This window comes from Neodiprion virginianus, chromosome 1 (assembly GCF_021901495.1).
Source record: "Neodiprion virginianus isolate iyNeoVirg1 chromosome 1, iyNeoVirg1.1, whole genome shotgun sequence".
NCBI classification, from domain to species: Eukaryota; Metazoa; Arthropoda; class Insecta; order Hymenoptera; family Diprionidae; genus Neodiprion; species Neodiprion virginianus.
The window spans coordinates 8,576,489-8,599,209 of record NC_060877.1 but is presented as its reverse complement, the minus strand read 5'-3'; the positions used below and the strand labels follow the sequence as shown (position 1 = coordinate 8,599,209).

Here is a 22,721-nt window from a genome sequence, read left to right as displayed (position 1 = left end):
TTTAACAAACATACTCACTATTAGCACCTTTCTGCAAAGAATCCGCAACCGATGCACTTTCCATGAGCGAAACAGCTCTCGAGAAAGCCAGCAAACTTTACATTTGGCGCCTAACGTGGGGCTATCTCAAATTAAAATCAATTTAAAATCAAGAAATTACGTTAAAATTAACTCAAAATCAAATATAAATCAAGAACTTACGTTGAAATCAAATTAAAGTCATGAAAGCAATCAAAACAGACTCACTTTGAAAGAGATCTTTACTAAAAAGCTTAAAGTAATTCACGTCGAAATCCAAGGACTTGCTCATTCACAAAACATCACGATTTTAAAAACATTTTACTACAAGTCAACTATGTCCATCAGGCTTGGGATCCACAATTATTGAGATTGCAAAATATCGGATAAGGAAACAACCATGGCAGGGCATCGTGACAATGTTAATCTAAATTTAGCCGATAGAAGTGAAAAAATTTTCAGGATAACGGAGTAGATATGTCAGAATTCGTGTCAGTAGCTCGTACAAGCACGCGAAACCCTTTAATTAGTCGAGAAAAAGGTCCAGATGATATGTTTGCGGTACTGTTAAATGCTGTTAAGGAATCTTAGCAACTCATTTGCGAGAAAATAACGGCACAAAAGGGTAACGTAGATCGACTTCACGTGGACGTTCGCACGTTAAACGACAAGATAGACACCTGACGAGCCGATTGCGATGATAAGTTCGAAACATGTGAAAATATTGTACGAAAATTTGAAAGAAAGAATATTAAATAGCAGCAGATGTAACCAGAATCAGATTGCTGAATTAAATAACAGACATGAAAAATTAAAACAAATTGTAAGCGAGGATATTCGTATATTGAGATTTGTAAACAGAGGACAAAACAATGTAAATAACGACACTTCAAATCTGACAGCTAGACAGATAAAACTACCGTAGTATTTAGGGAAAAACTGGGAAAAAACAAGTAAACTACGAGTATGTCGAGGAAATGGAAGAATATTTCGAATTTTTAGGTACAGATAGTAGCCAGGTTTTGATTTTATTGGGACGAAGCCTGCAAAATGACGCCAAAGTTTGGTGGACTGCGCGCCGCGATGTGATTAATTCGTGGGACGGGTTTAGAAAACGGTTTTTTGCTAGATGTTGGAGGGAGGATACGGAAAGAGAAATCCGACGTGACATAGAATTCGGATACTATGCCTCCGACTTCGAATCAACATGGTCAGAGTACGCGAATCGAAAATATGCGGCAGCAGCCGTCTTAGATCCTAAGATATCACAGTGAGAAATAGTCCGAAGTTTAATACGTCACTTTGACGAGAGCATTGTTAGCAATACGTTTTGAGCTGCACAATTTGGACGTAATGTAGCATGATGCGCACAGTTTGAATCAGTATCTGACATTTTCTTCAATTTCTGCAACGACGGACAACCAAATTTTCTTCTCCAAACCTTTTACGTAAACTGTCGAAGCATCAGGCAGCGACACCCAGTCGATGGTGAAATCGAGCTTATCAAAAGGCGAATCGTCACCTTCCCAGGATAGTCCGTGATAATTCCGTGACAGCTACAAATTTTCGATTTCACATGGAGCGAGTGAAGAATTCCAATCGTACGGAGGTTCGAAGAGAAAAGTTAACGGATTGGTATCTTCGTCGAGTGACACAACTGCCAATTCTTTTGGTGTAAAACCGGAACCCGGTCTCCCGAATCCTTGCACGTCGATTATGAACTCCATCGTGAAAAATACGGAATGGACTGTCGTAACCTTCAAGGTTTTTATACCAATTTCCTCACTCCAGCAGTCAGCGGATTATATTCAATTATACGATCGTGTAAAATCAAGCATAGGCAGATCTACCAGTAGGAAAGTTATTTTCAGCCTGAAATTCGATACGAATATCTACTGGTCCAGATTTCAGAGCTTCGTTTTGTTTCGCACTGTCGATGAAAATCAAAGGTTCGTACTGTGGAAATTCGCTCTTCGCTCTTCGTCGATTGTGACTCATGTCCAAGTTCAGGTTACCGTACGGATAAGACGCGGAATTCAAGATGAACTTCTGACAATGTGTCATCAAGTACTTCGTGTACATTGACAGTACCCAAATAATTGACGGTCTTTTTTTTTTTTGCAAAGTCAAGCTTTTGTTTGAAGCTTTGAATTTTGCAATCTAGTGCGCGGTTGAGACCACTGATTCATTGAGTCCAATATCTACATCATTTCTAATTGAAAATTTACGTTTGAATGACAAATCTTACGTAATCAGAAATCATAGAAAATTGTTTTGAGAGTTCCTGTACCTTCCATGCTATAAATTGAACGTTAATTATTTATTTTTTGCACATAAATCGTATTTAACATTGAATGATGGAGAAGCTTCGTAATTTCTTTTTGCGTTTAGGTTTAAGTATTTCACGAAAAAATAATCCGGTTGTAATGTTTCTCACTTCGTAATTTTTCAATCAAAATTAAAGCAGATTCTACAGGTCGGGAAAAAAGTACTGTGTAACGTCATTCACGCTCAAGTTTAGTTCGATAAATATCAAAATCAGTGAAATTCATTTACATATAACTTGTGCTATTATAATTTTTTCATACAGGTGACGAGATACGACGTAATTATTTCTAAATACTCTATCTCATGTAGATGCGAAGAGCAGAATTCTTTTTATGATAAGACTTGACTATTGGACTCACCTGACGTTATAATTTTGTTGAAATCGCCAGCCTCTTGATAGTGCCAGTACAATTGCTGTAGATTCACGATGAAATCGAATTCACGTAATCCGGATTATTTTAAGAGCACCTCAAATCACGATGACACTGAATGCATCACATTTTGACACCATTCACCATCGACGCTCATTTTCCGAGTTTTTACCAAACATAAAACGTGGGAAATTCAGTCGCTCACGTTACTATTCCATTTTCTGCAAACGAATGAATAATGATTAAATTAATTACTAGGACGAGACTTATTATAAGACGGTCAAAATTGGACCCGTGGAGACGATCGTGAGACTGATTTAAATCAATTCAGTTTGAAGTGAATGACAGATTCACATTACGGCAATACAAATTTGGATTACAGAGCTTGTCACGAGAAGTGACACCGTCGCAAAAACCGCCATTTTGAAATACCAAGGTGCATGGATATATGCAGATGTGCAAGAATGAATAATTGATCGTTGGAATGGACGGTAAGTGTTGCCATGCGATACTTCGGAGCCATTATAGTAATTGCCACAATTTATAAAGTGTGGAGGTAATAGATAAATAGACCCAGGTTAAAAACGAACAACACGCACCACAGATCGTCGAGATGCCGTCTTACCTAGACAGGAATGTCTCAGTCAAGATTTCACGTTTTTACATGAAAGTTGTCGGAATTTGGTATGCTGAAACGAGTCGTGAGAAACGGATGCTGAACGGGGCTCTGATTTACACAATAGCCGCTCTCGTCTTTGCCTTTGCCGTCATGCTAATCGATTTGCATCATATTTGGGGAAAGCTTCACGTAAGTACAACATTGGACAGTTAATAGCGTTTTGGATTTACAAACACACACTCCAAAAACGTGGTTCCGGGAGTCGACTATAATAATTTCTGTTTCTTTACGATCGGCTCTAACGTTAGGATGCAACGGCGTCTGAAAGTGCATCAAGTTTTGGATTTATTCTGGTTCGTCTTCGTGAAGGTACTAAGAGTAGTTGACTCCTTACATCTAAATTTCTATTGAGTACTTCTATTTTAAAATCCATGTTTCAAGTCGAATTTCTGCGAGATCGGACGAAAGTTCGAGCATTCCACAAAATTGTGATCGGGGAATATTTTTTTCAACCTTCATCTCTCACCGCTTGAAATTGGAGATTGTCATAATTATTTCAATAGTATTTCATAGTTAAGAAAAAAAAAAAAAGAAATGAAAATCCTATTCGAAAACAGGAATTCAGTTGCAATTACACCACGATGGATTATCACTTTCTGACTATCCCGTCACCATTGTCAGCATCATTGAAAATTTTATATCTTCTTAATCAGAATGCTAGCTGCGTTCCAAGACTTGCTGAACATAGACATCAATAACGAAACATAATTTTCGGGTGGTCAATAAAGAAATTTCCTCAGAGACACGAAATTGAAAATAACGTTTCTCGTTGCATAAAAAGTTCGTATTGGAAAAATTTTCTTGAATTGGTAAATATGATAGAATAAAAATTCAGCTGTAAAACAAAATCTCCTCGGAATGTGAAAATGAACTGACAAATAAATTGTCGCAAAGGAAAAGCACCTGAGTAGTAAAATGTTGAAACATGATAGACTTATCTGAATAACAAATCGCTGCCGGATTCAACATTTTAAAACAAATATGTATGTATCTCCATATCAGAATGCGTTATCTTTTCGTTCTAAAAATTTGTATTTCCAGTTTCACGATATCATGGAAAACATCCAACTGTCGATAATGCTGTTAAGTGCGATTTTGAAATTAATGATCGCAATAGCGCGGAAAGATGCAATTATCGATGTAATCATATTTTCCGAAAAATACTTTTGGAAGGTGAAATACGACAGTTTTGGCGAGCAGGTATTAAACGAGTGCGAAAGGAAGGGTATCATTCTTCTGTGCAGTCTGGCATGTGCTGTCCAAGGAACAGCGATCTCTTATGTAGCAAAGCCGCTTATACGTGAGTGCAAAGCTTAGGTAGATTTACAAATTACATTCTTCTTTCTCACTTATAATAACTCAACAGCAAACAATGGCTTGAACGATACTCATAGAGCACTGCCGTTCGGACTATACGTCGATTTGCCTTTAACCGTGACACCGTATTACGAGATTACTTACACAATTCAGGTATCGTAACTTTATTCAAGTATGCACAAAATTTACAACAATTTCCATCAGTCTGAAATCAAGATTACTCAACTCCTAGCATTGAGAACTGTTTCATCGAGATGGAAATTATTGACACGGAGCAGATATATTCAATCGAATTAGTTGTTGTTTTTTTTTTCGCAGTGCCTGTCAATCATACACTCAGGAATCTGTTTCTTCTGCTTCGACAATTTGTTGGGTATATTGAACATTCACATCGTTGGTCAGTTTAAAATACTGCAGCACAGATTGGAGACGTTGTGTGACGAATGTATGAGTCACGTGCATGACGAGAGTCAAACGAACTATTTTGAGACGGTGGATGTGAATTTGCCGAGAGAAATCTTCAACAAAAATAAAATTTTGAGAAAGCAAACCGACGTTGTGACGGCTGGAGTGAAGAAGAATCACTCGGATCTCAGTACGCAGACTTACGACGAATTGAAGAAATGCGTAAAACAACATTTGTTCTTAATTAATTACGTCGAAAGACTCGAGTACGTCTTCAGTCCGATGCTTTTCTGTCAGATGGGATTTTCCAGCTTATTAATATGTCTGACAGGCTTCCAAACTTTTGTGGTGAGTCAGGTTCAAAGTAAGGTGAACACTTTTAACGTTATGGTCAAATTAATTCGAAAATTCGTCGCGGATTTATCGAACGAGATGTCACGTTTGACAGCAAATTCTTAGAGATTTTTATCAACAGGCTAGACGTCAAGCATTCATGTTACAACTGCTAGCCGCCTGCTCTCAGACCCTAATTTTCACATGGACCTGCAACGAGATAATCACCCAAAGCATGGAAATTGCGAATTATGCATTCAGCGCGAAGTGGTACACGATACCGGATACTGAGAAACGACGGTCCATTCGCAAGGGTTTGATGATGATCATGATGAGATCACGTCGCGCCTGTTATTTGACTGCTGGAAAATTTCACGCTATATCTTTGCAGTCCTTCATGAATGTCAGTAAACTCATACTCGGTATAAAGCAAGTTCGACTCACAGAAAAAATAGGAACCTACTCATCGTTAACTCATCTAATAACAACGTTCGCATTACAGATCCTCGGCACAACTTCATCCTACTTATCGATACTGCGTCAGCTGAGCGACGGAACTTACGATTAGTTCATCTACGTATCCTCTGTATTCGGCAGCTAACCATCAGATTTTACCACACTGAGATAGAAAAATTGTTACATTTAATAAATATTAATTAATCCAAATAGTCCGAACGTTTGCATAGTACTGAGAGCACATTTATTCAAAGCGACAATTTATGTAGTTTTCAATCAATAAAATCCGTATTTCAGACACTAAATAATAATTTATATGAATTTAATAACGATTGAGCGGCGTAACTTACTTGAGTTGCTCTTCTGGTTTGATATTTCCATCCAAACGCCGCATGCTTCATGTCCTACAAATTGGCACTTCACTCAAATCATATTTACAAGGACCAATAGGATATTTTTTCGATCGAAGAAGATATAGCATTTTGCATAAATAGCTGAAATCACAACGGCTAACCCCGTATTTTGATTAAAAATGTATTTAAATAATTCAATGATTTCTTTAGTATTTCAGTATTACTCCAGTTCTGCGAACATGTAATGCACTGCTCTAGAGTAATATGTAAATGTGGTGTAAATTTCGCTCGGTTCCATATTTTGTTACATTATTTTTTTTTTTTGTCTTTTGCATACGATATGCTGTTGTTATTGACTGTCACTTACCAAGTGTAGTAGCGTCATTCCAAATTATTTATTGGAAAACTTTTTCGGATCACAACCATACCCCAATATATTGCGTGACATATAGTTGGCCGATTTGTTTAGAGCTGGACTAAGGTAACGCTAAGCATTCGAGTATATAAACATCTCTGATTGTGAAGCTACTTTTCAAGCGGGGAAGCTTGCTGTCTAGTGACAGAAATTTGTATTACTTGGAATGAATTATCATTTCGGTTGAAAAACGTGGAACATGCACATCAAAAAATCAGAAGATTATCGAATCAAGAAAAATTTTATTTCAGTGAAATAATATTGATTTCGTAGAAACAATGATTCATTTATAGCAATCGCGTATGCAATGGTATCGAGAGTTCTTGAAATCAATTTGGAGTGTATGTTTGCAATTTTTAATTACGCATATTTGTTTGAAACTGAGAATGGTTATATTTCATTGTATCAGTCAATAACTTGAGTTATGTGTGGTACGAGGGTATAGCAACGCAAGAAATCTTTCTTGGTTCCACTCAAACATATCCTCATTTACTTGGACGGAATTTTTTTTGTTTGATGTGCTGTATAATCTGATGAACAGAATAATTTTCTTAAACGAATATCAAAACCTGTCTTGTAAAACAAATTCTTGTTTCAACCTATTACACATTTCTTTAGTCGTAGTTATCGTTGATCATGTCGGACAAACATCACATTGAGCCAAATATACAATCTGGCAATAACGTGACTATTTTAGCAAGCGCAGGATTATCATTTCCAACGTCTTGGTGCTTTTGAACCGATGTGTTCAGCGGTTGAAGTACTATTCTTTCACGAATTAAATGAAGTTTCTCGATTCAAGGGAAGTTCTCGTTCCGAAATTTCCAGTTTAATTCTTTGAAATAAATATATGTAATTGTTTGAAATATATTAAACTCGAAAGTATGCAGCATTCAAATCAATGAATCGATGCTTTTGTTTCAACTGAGAAGTAGTTGTTTTGAGTGAGAAATTGTTCGAATCAAATAAACTGTAGGCCAAAAAAGTTAGTTGTTCGGTTCGATACCTTTTTTTTTTCAGCGTAAGAAATCCCGAATCGCATAAAATTCGGAGTGCAAAACATCAGCTCCAATCAATTGATCCGCATCTTAAAAAATCAAAGACCGAAGTGCGAGATATAATCCCGACAAGAGATTTTTCGTGTACAAACAAAAGCTTCAATTTATCTTGGAAGCTGTAATTCTTAATTTATTAATAAAGTCTGTTTGTAAAATGTGACTATAGGGCTAAGCGAACGCTGGTTATCGACTGAAGAAACGTACCCAGCTTTTTTCGAGAATGCTTAAAAGCTTCAAACTACAGCTGTACATTGAATCGATGGTACGAAGACCTGAAACACGGACTTACAATTTTGCACAGGTTGAAAACAGTCGTTAACCCGAAGGTCTGATCCTCCCTTTTGCGTATTATACATACATGGTGTGGTTAATGGATATTTTTTCTGTTCTCTGGTAATTACAACATTGCCTTCGTTAGCCGTATTGCGTCTTGTTTCGCCTTGTGAGTCCATTATCTATTTTCAAGCATTTTGTTTGACGTAATTTGAAACCAGACTACTTTAGTCTGCAGTCAAATCATCTTTCCAGTCTTAATGCTTTTCGTTCCGATGTTCACTTTGGCGATTTGATTTCGACTATCGTGCGATCAGCTCTAATTAACTCGATGGATGTAAAAAATTCAACATCGGATCGGCTTGCCTAAACCATCGCGGGAAAGGAACTATTTTTGTAATGTCACGGGATATGTTATTGAGGACTTAAGCCTTCGCTCATGTTTGCCGTCAACCACATACATTGTGAATGTGCTCGATCGATCAAATAGGATATCAAACGGAACGACAATCATTGTGCTCTATTACAGCATAATCGGTGTACAATTTACCGGCTCACTTATAATGCCGTAGACTGGATAGTCCGTACACGTTGAGAAATTGCGGAGACGACGTTTTACAAGGACATATACTTAGCCATAAAAGGGGGGCAGTATGCGAGTCGTTGGGTCTTGGAATTAACAAAATTGGCAAGAGGAATCGAATAGTTACAGTTGGATGTGCATTAGGACGTTTCAGAAAAAAATTATTTGTGATTTTACAAGATGGCACCCCCCGAAAAGGTTGACAAGACTGTAAGAAAGGGTCCGTCAAAAGATGAGCATTCTACGTTATGTGGAAGATCGTACTGAGTTGATTGTTCACTTTTATACATTGTTTTTAAATTCATGAAGTATCGTGAGTAAAATTTTTTACTGCTCATATCAATCTCGATTCACGTCACAAATAAGACTCACACTTGCAATATCAAGCCTCTAGTCAGGAAAGGAATGATGATTGTAATGCTACAACGTGTTTCTTCGCGAGATCAAAAAAATGTGTTGAAGAAAATGAAAAATCAAATGAGTGCAATCTTCCACATCACGTAGAAAGCTCATCTTTTCATAAAATCTTTCTTTCAACGTGAACAAAAATTTTAGGGGGTGTGACTGCGACACTTGGTTATTTGGGTAAATAATTAATACGATAACTTGGTTCGTTGTTTTTCTTTATTCCACGCGGAATGTCGTGCTAAAAAATGGGAAGTTCATACTGGCCCAATGGCCGCCTGTACGTATCAAGTTTCATCGCGGACCTCTAAAATTTTCCCCACTCCTGCCTACTCAGATATCGTAACGGTGAATTATCGTAGGTTGTTCTTTTCCGAAATACCCTGATATACGTATTGTTCGAGCAGGTTTTACAAAGTTGAGTTAATGATTATAACAAAGCAGCCCTGCTTTTGGAACATATCCAAGCCGCGTATAAACTTCCGATACTTTGTAATTATTAACGAACATTTCACGTGAATGAGTAGTACACTTATTTCTTACATGATATTTAAAGTCATCGTTATGTAATCACACTAGGTTAATAAATTTTGGGTTATTATTTGTATGATTTTTATTATTATTTCATCAAGATCAAGAATGTTACCTTGACGCAATAATTCTACGTCGCATCATATTATCGTATTATAGTATGCCGTCAGTTAAAATATCTGTACCACGATTTCTTCTCAACTTGTCTGTTATATAACTTGATTATGAATGAAATACTCTCATGTCAAGTATTCAACGATAATAAAGGTATTGAATTATATGGATTCGACTTGTAAAATTATTCAAAGTGTTCATTTTTGAATAGGTGAAAGCAGTGACTTCGAGTCCGTAACACGAGTCAATTCAATCATCGAAAATCCAATACCTGAGGTATCAGAATCGTTGGAAGTATACTTGAACTGCTATACGATTCATTCGAAATTCCGATGGATCTGTAACCAAATCATTTCGTCGCGTATTTCTCGAATAGTTTGATCCACTTTTTTGAGGAAATCTTGCTCGTGTCTCGTCGTTATTACGCCAATGTATAAAATTACTCCTGCAACTACAATTTATTATTTCATGTTTCGTCGTTATTATCTTATGATCCCTATCTTCTCCGGATCTGTGACGCAGAAATGCTGCGCAGTGAAGAATTCTCGAACTTCACATGTGACTATTGTTGGTCAACGATATTTGGACTCTTGACTGTCGTCCCGATTATTACCCACCTTCTTTCCGTCGACTGTCGGCAATTCTGCACCTTCGAACGGCGATCGATGCATGGCGCGGTCGTTGGTAAAGAAAGCTTCTCCCAACGTATCGTCTTATGCTTTGTAAATTTCCTCCATTGCCTGAAGGAAGGTAAGATAATAAGGAGCAGAAGACTCGTAGTTTACCTACTTGCCTATAGAAATGAACTAACGCAGAATTATTACCGTCAGAGGATGAGTTTTCGTGAACGAGAATTGTGAAATTCACTCACCCCAAACATATGTATAAGATTCCAAAATCGTCGATGAAGGTGGCAGTTTAATTTTCGAAACTGTTATTCAGTCGTTCCCAGATTTTCATTTCTTTATGCTCAAAAAATTCCGAGAATCGCGTCAGAAACGGCAGTATAAAAATTGATCCAACATTACAGTTTTAATTACACAAATACGTATTTCAAGTAATATTCTGTCCTTTCCATTTACAGAGGCGATTTGAAATTCAATACATCTTCGTTACTTTCATTACAAGATACTCGAACATCAGAAATTCATCAATTTATAGATTCATAAACAACAATGGTTTTACTTAAAATTTGAGAAAATGTGTGCTCAAATTTTAAACGATAACTTGCATATTGATTTGCCATTTGAAATCACTTCAAATCGTTGAAAATATGATAGATTCCTTCAACTTTCTTCCACCGTGGCTTATTTTGCTGTAAAAACCATTTTATAAATTCAATTAAACATTTTCTATTTTTTTTCAGCATTCAAATTTGATATTATTGGTTTTCAATCAAAATCCATATCAGTGAGATCCCAAAAAACTGAATATTTGCTGAAACGAACGAGATACTTGAAGCGTCTCAATGATGTAAAAAATAGTCTTTTCAATAAAAATAATCCATTGTTGAATGAAATCAAACGATTGTATTAAATATTTAACCATTTTGCACTGATTTTAAATAAAAAGTCGATATCTCAGCTCTGGGTTCTAATTTTTGAATTGGTTCTTTTTATACTTTTTTAGTAAATTTTCGTGGTTTACGAAAACGTGAGTTTGATGAATCCTCAATGTGCAACTATCTTGCAATAAAATAAGTGAATACTATCTATCCCTGACTCGTCAATCTCCTTAAATTAGATGAAGACTTCATTGAGTCCTTTCATGTCAAAAGTGAATGACTGACTGTCAGGTCTTGGTTAAAACAACGGAAGTATCAAAACTTATACTCACGAAGTGTTTTAGGTGAAAGCTCTTCGATAATAGGCTTGCGATATGACTGAACTTTTTAATCTTCAAACACACTACGTGTTTGGTTTCAGAATTATCTGTAGTTTAAATATAATCATTTTAAAACAGTTATTACGTGAACACGGAAATACCAACTGAAAAGTAAGAAGTCAAGTCTCACGTGACACTTAATTACGTTGAAATCGATAACCCGTATCTATTTTGCACTCACAGAATTGGCGCAAGCTTGGCCAATTAATGAGATCAAGGGTAAAAATAACGGATTGTTGAACTTTAACAAAACTGCTTGAGCACAACCTAGAACATTACATATAATTCATGCATAGGTCACAGTGTGGTAATTTACGTTTTCCGTCTCTGACGAGTAGCTTTTGGAAGCTTATCTGCTTTCTCAAAATTTAATGATATCGGTCAAACGAAGTAGCAATAACTAACGCTTCAGTGATCAGCAGTTGCGCAACTGGTATGAAATTTTTATACCGATCTTTGTCGCCCTGAGCAAAATTCAACAGTGTGGATCAACTCCGCGGCCATGGATATCAACGTCAGAGTGCAGAGCCACTCTCAAGGAGTAGACCGCGTCGCAAAAACCGCCATTTTGAAATATCGAAGTGGATATATAAGTATACGGAGATGCGAAGTGGTAATGATAGATTGTTCAAATGGGCAAGTGTTACTGTGCAATCCTTCGAAGCCATTACCGTGATTGCCACAATTTACAAGACGGAGATACGTGCAATATAACCAAGTTAAGGAAGAGTGTCACGTATTACAAATCGTCAAGATGTCGTCGTACCTGGACAGAAATATCTCGATCAAAGTTGTACGGTTTTACATGAAGGTTGTTGGTTTTTGGTACGCTGAAACGAAACGTGGAAAACGGATCCTCGTCGCTACTCTGATTTATACAGTAGCGGCACTTATTTTCGCCATTGCCGTTGTGGGGGTTGATTTATACCATATTTGGGGTGATCTTTACGTGAGTACAAATTATGGAACAAATTGTATCCGGCAGATAATGATCAGATGTATAATATATCGTGCAACGTATTTGCAAGGATTACGTTTATGCGGAATAATGCTCAAGAGCAGATTTCATAGTACGAATGTGTCTCCGATCATTTCAGGAGGTCACGGAAGTTCTCGCCGCCGTCATTCCGGTAATTAGTAGCATTATAAAATTATCTATCGCTATCGTAAGACGAAATGAATTGATCGACTTGATTGTGTTTTCCGAGAAAAACTTCTGGAATGTAAAATACGACAGTTTTGGCCAGCGTATACTAAAGCAATGCGAAAAAAGAAGCATCATTGTGCTGGGCAGCATGGCCTTTACTGTTCAAGGAACGGTGATCTCTTACTTGATAAAGCCGTTGATCGGTGAGTTTAATACTGCACTGATTGTGAGTACCGTGTATGCAGTAGCAAAAATATTGTCTTACATGGGCTATGCGTTGTTTAATTATCGTATTTAATCGACAGAAAACTACAGGTTAAATGGCACCGATAGAGTACTGCCGTTCAGGCTTTACGTCGATTTGCCTTTATCTGTGACACCGTACTACGAAATTACTTACTTGATTCAGGTACTATACACCAATCAATCTTAATCTTAATTCTTTGATCGCAATGTACTTAATTGTTAGGCCAAAATTAGTATTCATGGTAATTGGGACGCACGAAAAGTAATTTTCAGAAGTACCGGAGCTTTGTACTCATCGGATTTTAAAACTATACTTCGTCATTGAGATCAAGTGTCAATTTGTTGACAAACGATGTTAAAGGAAGAAAAATAGTTCTCATGAGTTCAAATTTATGTAAAACATTTGTTTTTGCTGTACCAATTTGTTAGTCGGTACAATCCTTAAAAATCCGATCTGTAACATGCCGGTAAAGAAATTGTCAGTATGATAGTTGAAAAATTGTATTAAACAACTCTTTCAAACTTCAGAGCCTGTCTACCATACATACGGGAGTTGTTTTCCTCTGCTTCGACAACTTGCTGAGTATATTCAACGTACACGTCGTTGCACAATTCAAAATTTTGCAGCATAGATTAGAGACGTTGTGTGATGAATGTGTACACCATGTAAGTGATGGGATTCCAGTGACTCGGGATCCTCATGTAGCAGCGAATGAAAAATATTCGGAGGACATTTTTGGCAAAAACGTTATTTTGAAAACACCGACCGATTGTGTAAAATCTAGAATACAACAAAACCATGCGGATCTTGGTAAAACAGTGAACGATAAGTTGAAGGCATGCGTAAAGCACCATTTATTCCTGTTCGATTACATCGAAAGACTGGAACACGTCTTCAATCGGATGCTTATTTGTCAGATAGGAGTGACTAGTTGCCTCATATGCTTCGCAGGATTCGAAACTTTTTTGGTAAGGAATCACGCGCTTGTAATTTTATCTGTATCTTCACCCGATTCTCAATTTCATTATATCGAGGTTCCTTATGGATCGTTCAATTCGCAATTCGACTGTTTCATAAAAGATCCGTGATAATTATTCTCCACAGGCTGGACGCCTGATATTCATTTTTCACTTTTTGGCGAGTGTCTTCCAAACCCTTATTTTCACTTGGACCTGCAACGAAATAAGCCTCGAGAGTGCGAAAGTTGGCGAAGCTACATTTCGGTCCAAGTGGTACTTGATGCCAACCTCCGAGGCAGGAACGTCTCTTCGCAACAGTCTGATGCTGATCACGATACGATCGCGTCGAAACTGTTGCTTGACTGCTGGAAAATTTCACGCAATATCCTTACAAACCTTCACAAATGTACAGTTCATTCGTCTTCAATGAAAATAAAATTTCTCCAATCACCGCCTGATAACAATGCTCTGTTTCAGATCATGAGGACAAATTTATCTTACTTGTCAGTACTGCGACAAATGAGCGAAAAAACTTGAGTGGCACTTCAAAGATCGACGACAACAAATCAAACCTTACGTTGCTTATGTCGCAAGTAGTCAATTCGAGCATCGAATAAATGCAAAGAATTCAAGTATGATCTTCATATTTATTTGGTTCAGTTCAGTTGAGATAAGCTTGCATCACCTAAATACGTAAATTGGGCTGCTCAAAAGCCGTTTCGTTTTGTTCTCTATTAATCTGCCTACCAGTGAAACAACATCGCAGCATTAATGTAGCCACTACTGTGTGCTAGTGAAATAGAAATCACACCTTTTTCTGTGCCATTAGGCGCAAATTCATAACGATCGTATGCTATCCATTTCTACAAACGAATTCTCGTGCCATTCAAACGGACGTATATCCGTTATCATGTGTCACAAATTCTGCTACGAAATACTTTGAAACCAATTACGCAAAGCCGCAGACCAACCATGTCTTTCTTATCAATCTTTTTCGAAGAAAGCATTAGGCCTGCAGCGACTGACTCAACTTCTAGTTAAGTTTGGACATAGCTTAATGTAACGAATATCATCACAAGTTAGGGTGATTTTTGAAACAGAATTTCTGTCGCTCTCATTGGTCTATCAAGTCGTTCCTTTGTTGATTTTGTGGTTTGACTGTGAGTGACGTACGGTGGACTCTGATAGCCGTCATAATACGTCCATGAAATTGGTTTCCAATACGCCGTGACTCAAGAGAAATCACTTCTGTGAATCCATAAAATATGCTACTGGGTAATCACACCTTCGGTATAATGTATGTAGCTCACCATATGCCTCGTGAAGTTGTTCGATCGATCAAATGGGGCATCAAACGGAGTAACAATCACTGTTCTCCATTACGATAATAGGTATACAATTTGTAGAACGGCATGTATAACTCTGTAAACCGAGCAGGTTGCCGGGTACAGAAATTGCGAGGATAACCTGTTACGAGAAAAAACTTTTGCTGATAAATTTGACAAAATTCTTCTTGGCGGTAGTTCGGTTTTGGATCTGTGGAAATCAGCGAGAGAAATTAGTGCCAAAGATCTTTCTGGCGCACAGTGTTGCAGCCCTTGTATTCTTTAGTGTGGTTCGAGGGAATTAACCTTTTTTATAGCTGGGCTACGTAACTGGAGTACGTGGATGCATTTCGAGTAATGTGTTGGATACATTTTTCATTGGTTCATAGTCAAGGCTCCAGTCCATTCGCACGTAGAATCACCTGAATTTCATTTAGAACCACCTGATTTATTGCGAAAATCGGAGTTTTTGAAACTCGTCGGGATGCTGCTATAAATTTGATAAGATTTTCTGAGAATAACTTCCGGAAGAGATCCTAAGATGATTACGAAAAGCACATAACGAAGGAATGCGAAGAAAAAGAAATCGTCCTTGTCTTCAGTTTCACTTCCCTCACAAAACGGACAATAGCTAATTAATTATTTACTCCAATGATTGGTGAATTTGTCTCTACCAAAGACTGTCAGAAGTGTTTCAATCCATCAATTTACCAGACCGAAACGCGTTAGAATGAGCAAACCTTTTTCGCACGTACTCTAAGTATCTTTTCAATGTCACCAAGGCATTGAAGAACGACGCTTTGACAATTATCGCTATTCAGACAATATTGGAAGGGATTCATCGGAACGAGTTCCATCGTTCAAATATTGGGTAAATTTATCTTCGTCCACGTGACCGTACTTTGAAATACTTTTTACAATTCCGGTATCGGATGCTGGTCGCATTTAGCGTTGATGATTGGGATTTTTATACAGTTCTAAAAGAATTTCCACAGGCTCTGTCAACAGTTTACACTGGATTTTGCTTTTGCTGGTTCAACGATCTGCAGTGCATTTTGATCATTCGCGTCTGTGGTCATTTCGGAATTCCATATGTAGTAAAAATTATTTTTAACCGCGTGGCTACTTCCGTGAGCATTTCTTAAATCCCTCCAAATTTTCGGGATCATCAGATTTTAAACTACGTGGATTAGGTAAATATATAATAAACAACGCATCGTAAGCTAATACTTTGTATTAATTTACAAAGGTTATCGAGCTGGATCGTGGAGAAGAAAATTAATGCGAGGAAAAAATTTTTACCCCGTAACGAAATTTGCCTGTTGATGTACGGAACTGTTCTCTATTTACTTTCCTACGTAGTAGGAACGTGTTGGATAAAATACATATTGATTAAACATTGCCGTCGAAGATACGCCTGGTGTACTAAACTGTACAGGCGTGAAACATCTGTTTAATTTTTCTCGTCCGTCGATCGTTTTACGCTTCTGGATCCTTTAGAAATTGCTTCATAATTTCTGCTCCATCAGCATTGACTTTCCGGTACCCTGGTGCGGATCGTTTCACTCGTTCGTACCATCGGCTAACGTTTCCGTATTTTTTGTGATGAAAATTAAGCGCCTGAAAATTTATGAAGTGTTAAAGACGAGAAAATATTCTTTGGTAATCGAGTGCTTGCCGATTTTTAAGAATCAACTATGGTGAGATAATTTTCACTCACATCAGCGGTTGACACCGACGCTACCATGGACAAATCAGCCAGAGTCAAATTCCGCCCTGCTACATAATCTTGGCCGTCCAACAATTTGTCCAAGATTTCGTAAGCCGAAGTCAAATTATCGTACTTTGCCGGATCGTGCGTTGTAGCTCCCATAAAAAGAACTGGGTACTGAAATAACGTTGTACATTGTTATTGTAACAGCTTGCCCGTATCGTGTAAAGTTTACATGACTTTGACGATACGTTCATCGTACGCACAAAATATTCCGCGATACTCTTGTACAGATGGCCCATGTCGAAATAAAGACGCTGGTTTACAACAGCACGTGCAGCTGGATCCTTCGGGTAAAGTCTGTCGTTTTTACCGTACGCGTTCACCAGGTAAATCATGATGGCTCGACTGGAATTGAAAATGAAACACAGCATGTACAGCATAGATCGTTCGAGTATCTTTCACGGATAAGCTGTTTACCCTTCTTTCAATTCGGGAATCAGAGAGTCTCGTACCTTTCGGCTAGCTTGAAGTCGCCATCGATCAAGAGCGGGACCGTCTTTTGCGGATTCAACTATAAACGCACCATTCGTTATTTAACCATGAAAATCTCGAAGAAAAGTGCAAGAATTTTTCCTTAAAGAAATACCTGCTCGTATTCTGGTTTAAGTTGTTCACCGCTGAACAAATCGACGTTTATACAGTTGAGGGAAATTCCAATCGCCTCGGATGCCAGCAGCACTGCACGGCTCGGGGGACTGAATGGTGTGTAATACAAGTCAAGTGACATGTCGTAGATTTGCTTCCAATACTCTCAGGCAGACACCTGCATCTGTATTAAAAAAAAAACAGTGCAGAGGTTGAGTCACGGAGAAATTCGCTCAAAGTATCGAGACCGTCTTGAAAGTATTCCAAATTAAACTTATGAGTGCGATTTTCACCTCGAGATGACATAAAAACTATGTCACCACGTAGCAGTGTTACGCGAATGACGATCTGTGGACTATGAAATTGATTTTAACGTACGTTTGAATATAAGTGAGTGACGAGTTGAGCAACTGTACGATTGTTCAGGTCTAGAGCAGCCTTCGGACTGTTAAGTACGGTTGTCTTTACTTCTACGTCTCATCGTCACACGACCGTTTTCCCTTCGTACCTGAGCTTCAAAAATTCATAACTCCAAGTCACGGAAGAATATTTAATCTGGCGTCAAGCCAGCGTGTCTCTGAATACATTGCAATGTCCTGGTTTTCACCACATGAAACACAACGTCAGTTGAGCGTCTGATAACGCATACCGTTTTGGCTCTAGGCTGTTACGTCATTCCCGGTTCTAGTTACAGCATAATCCATATACCGTGTAGACTTTGGGGTGAATTTATATCGCGTGTCTAATGGCATGAGGAAGTATGCGCCATTGGACGACCTTCTACCACGCGTGAAGGTAAATTAGCAAATTTAATTTCTCCCTTTGTATTAACGCGAAAAACATGAGGATACGTTCAAAACCGTTGAAATTGAAAAATGGACGAATTGACGGTAAAAGGTCCTAAAGTACTGACGTTTATGCCCTTTCGTCACGAATTTTATGAAAAATAATCACTTTCACTAACGGTGCAAGGTCGCTTTTGCCCACGTATGACATTATACCACGCATAGCGGTAGAAGGGTGGATACATAAATGTATTTCATTCACAATAATACAATTTTTAATTAACGGTAGAAGGTCGTCGGTAATTACGTTCTTATACAGTTACGTTTGATATCATTTCTAGGGAGACTGAAGAAATTTTTTTAAATTCTCCCCGATATCGATAAGTCTTCACGTTTCGAATATTTTTGCGTCGTTTGCCAACTAGGAAAAAAAAATTTTTAATAGTGGATGCGACTTTATACCATTTATAAACGTTATACGTGAACGTATATTTTGGTGCTAAAAAGGCGTATCCAGCAAACATAAGTTACCTTATACGTTTATTTATTTTTTCGGTTAATCTTGGTGTACATATGCATTTTCAGTGCTTTTGTAGCAAATTCCGCAGAAAATATACGTCTTTTTGACTCCAAATTTGCCTTTTTGGTGCCTTTTTGGTCCGTATATCGTTATATATATGCGATATATGTATGTTTTGTCAAAAATGTAACATTCATTAGTGGTAGTGATAATATTCGCGGTCTGGAAAAGTTGGCAAATATTTCAATCGGTAATAGGATTCATTGAGAGAAACAGTTGAAGAGAAAAACGTTTCACTATCTACTGGCAAGTAAATATGAGACTAGTAAATTAAAAGTTATTAAATGTTGAATCGATTTCATCAGCTGTGTTTTTTTCGATATTCCTGAAACGAGTGTAATTGACGTACTATTTGACTCGACAGTTTAAGATTCTGCCAAGAAAAAATCGACTAAACGTTTGGTAAGTCGAGAAACCAGAGAATTGTAATTCTAGAATTGCCTAACGCGATGTATGACAACTTTCATTGAAATTCGAACTTTGAAAGGATTTGGTTAATATTCGATGATAAAAGTATAATACATATATTCCTCACGAAATGTGTAACAAAGTTATATATTTGTGCGAATGGTTTACAGCCTTTGATCAACTAATAAAAGAGGAGAAAATAAACTATAATTCTACGAGAAGTCTCGAATCGGTTCTACTCTAGGTAATACCGTTTACGTGCACTCGCACGATCTTTTATATATAAGCAACGTACAGTGATGATAAAAAAAAAATAATAATCGATATGGCTAAATCTACTTCTTCAAACTGTCGACTAGCTCCTTGAAGGCTTTGGCTCCAGCTCCGTTCGTCTCCTCGTATTTCGGAGCTTCGGACTTGATAGTGGCAAGCCAACGTACGACGTTCTTGAACTTGCTCAGATCGAGGTTCATCACCTGGAGAAAGTTTCATCATTATGGTCCCGTAACATTCACAGCTGCGACCTCGCGATGTCTGCGATTTCTTACCTCGAAATTGGATACGGTCACTGCCAGAGCGAGATCAGCGATCGTGAGGGACTTGCCAGCGGCGTATTTCTGCCCTTCGAGGAACTTGTCCAGAAATTCAAGTGCCTGATCGATCTTCTCCCGCTTGACCGGATCGGCAGGCGCGTTGCCGAATATCGTTGGATACTGCAGTGGGCACATCGAGAAACGTGTATGCATGAATATATTTCCCCCGGTTGAATAATAAATTAATTAAAGACCGAACAAGGCAAAATGTGGTCAAAAAAAAAAAAAAAAAATGTCTGGACCTTCGGAGATTTTATATTATTAATTATTGGCAAGAAAAATTCTTTCTCTTCGCTTCTGGTAAATTCAATTTGAATACGTACGAAGTATTCAGCGAATGCGTTGTAGAGAGTTCCGTGGTCGAAGTAAAGTCTCTGGTTGATAAGCGCCCGAGATTTAGGGTCCTTCGGGAACAAAGAATCGTTCTTCGCGTATTTGTCAACCAAGTATCCCATGATGGCGCGACTGTTAACAAACGTTGTCACAATTGAAACTTGCTTCATGTACTACGAGTAGGCGCAATTTATAAATAGAAGAAGGCCAATCATTTCTGAAAGATGTTTCTGGAATAGCAGCTTCTGCGAGAGTCAATCTTGCCTGTTAGGAACCCGACAAATTTCAAAGTCTTAGCTAACAAGAGTAATTGTTCGTCGTTCATTTTCAACCTTGCTCCTACGGAGACCTTGAAGATATCCTGTCCCGTGTTCTATTTATAGTATAGCCGGTATTCCTACGCTACTTCCATCTCTCAAGCTCGTGTAATTATAATGCTAGGATTTATTACGAGGCGGCACTCGTGGTTTTACACCGTCTTTATTCTTGAGCGGTTGATCGATCTGATTGAATTCCTACCTTTCCCAGAGGTAAAAACCGTCGTCGTCCAAGGTCGGTATTGTGTGCTGGGGATTCATCTGGAAAATGAAAGGATAAAGGTACGTGTACAATGACGGTTTTAAGTACGATGATGTTCGCAGGGCATTTTTTGGGATTTTTTTTTTTTTTGCATTTAAGAGCTGTGAGGTTAGTTTAGTTTATTTCCCTTTTTTTTTCATCGAGATAGACGTAAAAGTAATTCAAAATGTAGCATTCAGCATGACTGTTGATTAGTTTTTAAGTCGTTTATATCTACAGAAAATTGCGTATGATTTAGTTTTATCATTATTTCAATCTTGATTTCCAAAGAAAACTGCTCGTCACATTGTGAACAAGAGCTTTTATTATACAATGGTAATAAATGTTATGACTACTGTGAGCTGCATTCATTCATCCGCCCACTCGTTCTTTAGCGCAGTTATGGTATAAACATTGTAGTTGTTTTAAATTGCAAGCCAGTGACGACAAATTTCTAGCGCAAGTGAAAACGGATAATAATTATGGTAAAAATAATGACACGAAGAACAAAAGAGCAAAAGAAGAAAAGGATATTTGATGATTATTTGACGTTTGATTTTCATTCTCATATTCATGACATGTAAGTATGTACTAGGCAAAAACTATTGTTATGATAATTATTTTCGTAATATCTTTCGAACCGTTTAGCGTGAAACGAAACTCTCAAGGTGCGTAGAGACCGTTTACTTTACAAACAAGTGAAGTTCGTACCGTGAATGTTACCTAATTTTACTTATACGCTATGACTGCGAAGGCATATTAACCGTCAAAATAAAACACGCTACCGCGCATTTTTTGTTTTTATAAATCTCAACACGACTAAGTGAAAAATTGACGATATTGTCGTTGGATCGTAAATTCAAGTTTAATATGATCATTTGTGTAAGAATTTGACGAATGGACAGGGTCGTAAAAATGTTGCTTGTTATCTGAGTTGAATTTGTGCAAATTAAGCATATTCACAGCAAAATTAGCACGCGCGCATTCACGTGAACTTGAAAATGTAAGTAAAAATCTGACAATATGCATCAATAGTGGTAAAATGAAAAAGGTAATAGGCCTGTATTGTCACCTTCAAAAACTCGGGCTTCAGATGTTCGCCTTTCATCAGATCGGTCATTTTTTTATTCAATTCGACACCAACAGCAGCGGCAGTTAGTAGAACAGCACGGCAAGGCGCGCTTCCCGGTACGTAGTACAGATCGATCGTCATTTCAGCTTCTGTCAAATGATAGATATCGGTGAGAAGGGTGAGTCAATTGCACTATTTCCAAGTCAGCATAAGAGCAGATATCACTGAATCAATCAACGAAATAAGAAATTTAAAAATATCATAAATCGAAAAATACAGCAATCACGCGTGAACAACAATTGTATCGAACTTCGATTCGCAGGAGAAGAAGAAGAAGAAGAAAAAAGGTTCGAACCTTGTTTGAGAGAATGTAGTTTCTAGAGAACAGTGGACGTGACGCGTCTAGCAGGTTTGGAGAGTGTCGAGAGACTAGCAGAGTTTGTGATAAAGCGGTTTTATAAGCACTCGCCGGTGCCGCCGGCACAACCATGGTGAGCCATTCCGTCTACAGGCGAATGACCTTGCAGGGGTTCTCAACTTAGGCGAGGAAATGTGTGTCATAATCGCCGAAGCGTGGAGAAGCTCTTTCCTTGAGTCAGAAGCGGAATGAAAACCGACTTTATCGTTAGTGACTGACGACGAGTGGCCGAATCGTGGTACCGGAATATCACGAGTATAACGCTGGGCACTGAATTCTGGATCCTTTTTCGTGAGACTCTCCGCAGATCCGTTGCTGCGTAGCCGATTGTCTATCCACACCCATCGGCCAATCGAGGCTCGCCAAGTCTCGTAGAAGTGAAAGTTACCGGCTTGGTCACGGCCATGAATGGTA

At 38.0% G+C, this 22,721-nt stretch overlaps 3 protein-coding genes and 1 long non-coding RNA gene across 5 annotated transcripts; 2 read left to right on the top strand and 2 right to left on the bottom strand.

Moving 5' to 3' along the window:
* Positions 1–3,305: 3,305 nt before the first annotated feature.
* Positions 3,306–6,078, top strand: LOC124310490 (odorant receptor 83a-like). Its single transcript, XM_046774500.1, has 6 exons — positions 3,306–3,525; positions 4,438–4,696; positions 4,763–4,866; positions 5,032–5,466; positions 5,594–5,854; positions 5,954–6,078. The coding sequence occupies exons 1-6, from the start codon at positions 3,331–3,333 to the stop codon at positions 6,017–6,019; spliced, it is 1,320 nt and encodes a 439-aa protein (XP_046630456.1). The 5' UTR covers positions 3,306–3,330; the 3' UTR covers positions 6,020–6,078.
* Positions 6,079–9,647: 3,569 nt separating this feature from the next.
* Positions 9,648–11,598, bottom strand: LOC124310498 (uncharacterized). Its single transcript, XR_006909679.1, has 3 exons — positions 11,476–11,598; positions 10,511–10,601; positions 9,648–10,379 (listed from the first exon to the last, which is right to left on the bottom strand). It is a non-coding gene; the product is annotated as an uncharacterized LOC124310498 (long non-coding RNA).
* Positions 11,599–12,284: 686 nt separating this feature from the next.
* LOC124310492 (odorant receptor 49b-like) lies at positions 12,285–14,509 on the top strand. 2 transcript variants are annotated; one of them, XM_046774503.1, is made up of 7 exons: positions 12,285–12,472; positions 12,621–12,653; positions 12,732–12,873; positions 12,976–13,079; positions 13,445–13,885; positions 14,022–14,282; positions 14,354–14,509. In XM_046774503.1, the coding sequence occupies exons 1-7, from the start codon at positions 12,329–12,331 to the stop codon at positions 14,411–14,413; spliced, it is 1,185 nt and encodes a 394-aa protein (XP_046630459.1). In that variant the 5' UTR covers positions 12,285–12,328; the 3' UTR covers positions 14,414–14,509. The 2 variants fall into 2 exon arrangements, with proteins under 2 accessions (XP_046630459.1, XP_046630458.1); XM_046774502.1 differs by having other exon boundaries at positions 12,621–12,873.
* A 1,911-nt stretch (positions 14,510–16,420) lies between these two features.
* LOC124303241 (uncharacterized) lies at positions 16,421–22,591 on the bottom strand. The gene is made up of 11 exons (XM_046760231.1): positions 22,245–22,591; positions 21,890–22,038; positions 20,779–20,837; positions 20,250–20,391; positions 19,882–20,046; positions 19,672–19,809; positions 17,562–17,723; positions 17,428–17,486; positions 17,179–17,320; positions 16,922–17,089; positions 16,421–16,821 (listed from the first exon to the last, which is right to left on the bottom strand). The coding sequence occupies exons 2-11, from the start codon at positions 22,028–22,030 to the stop codon at positions 16,681–16,683; spliced, it is 1,317 nt and encodes a 438-aa protein (XP_046616187.1). The 5' UTR covers positions 22,031–22,038; positions 22,245–22,591; the 3' UTR covers positions 16,421–16,680.
* Positions 22,592–22,721: the final 130 nt, after the last annotated feature.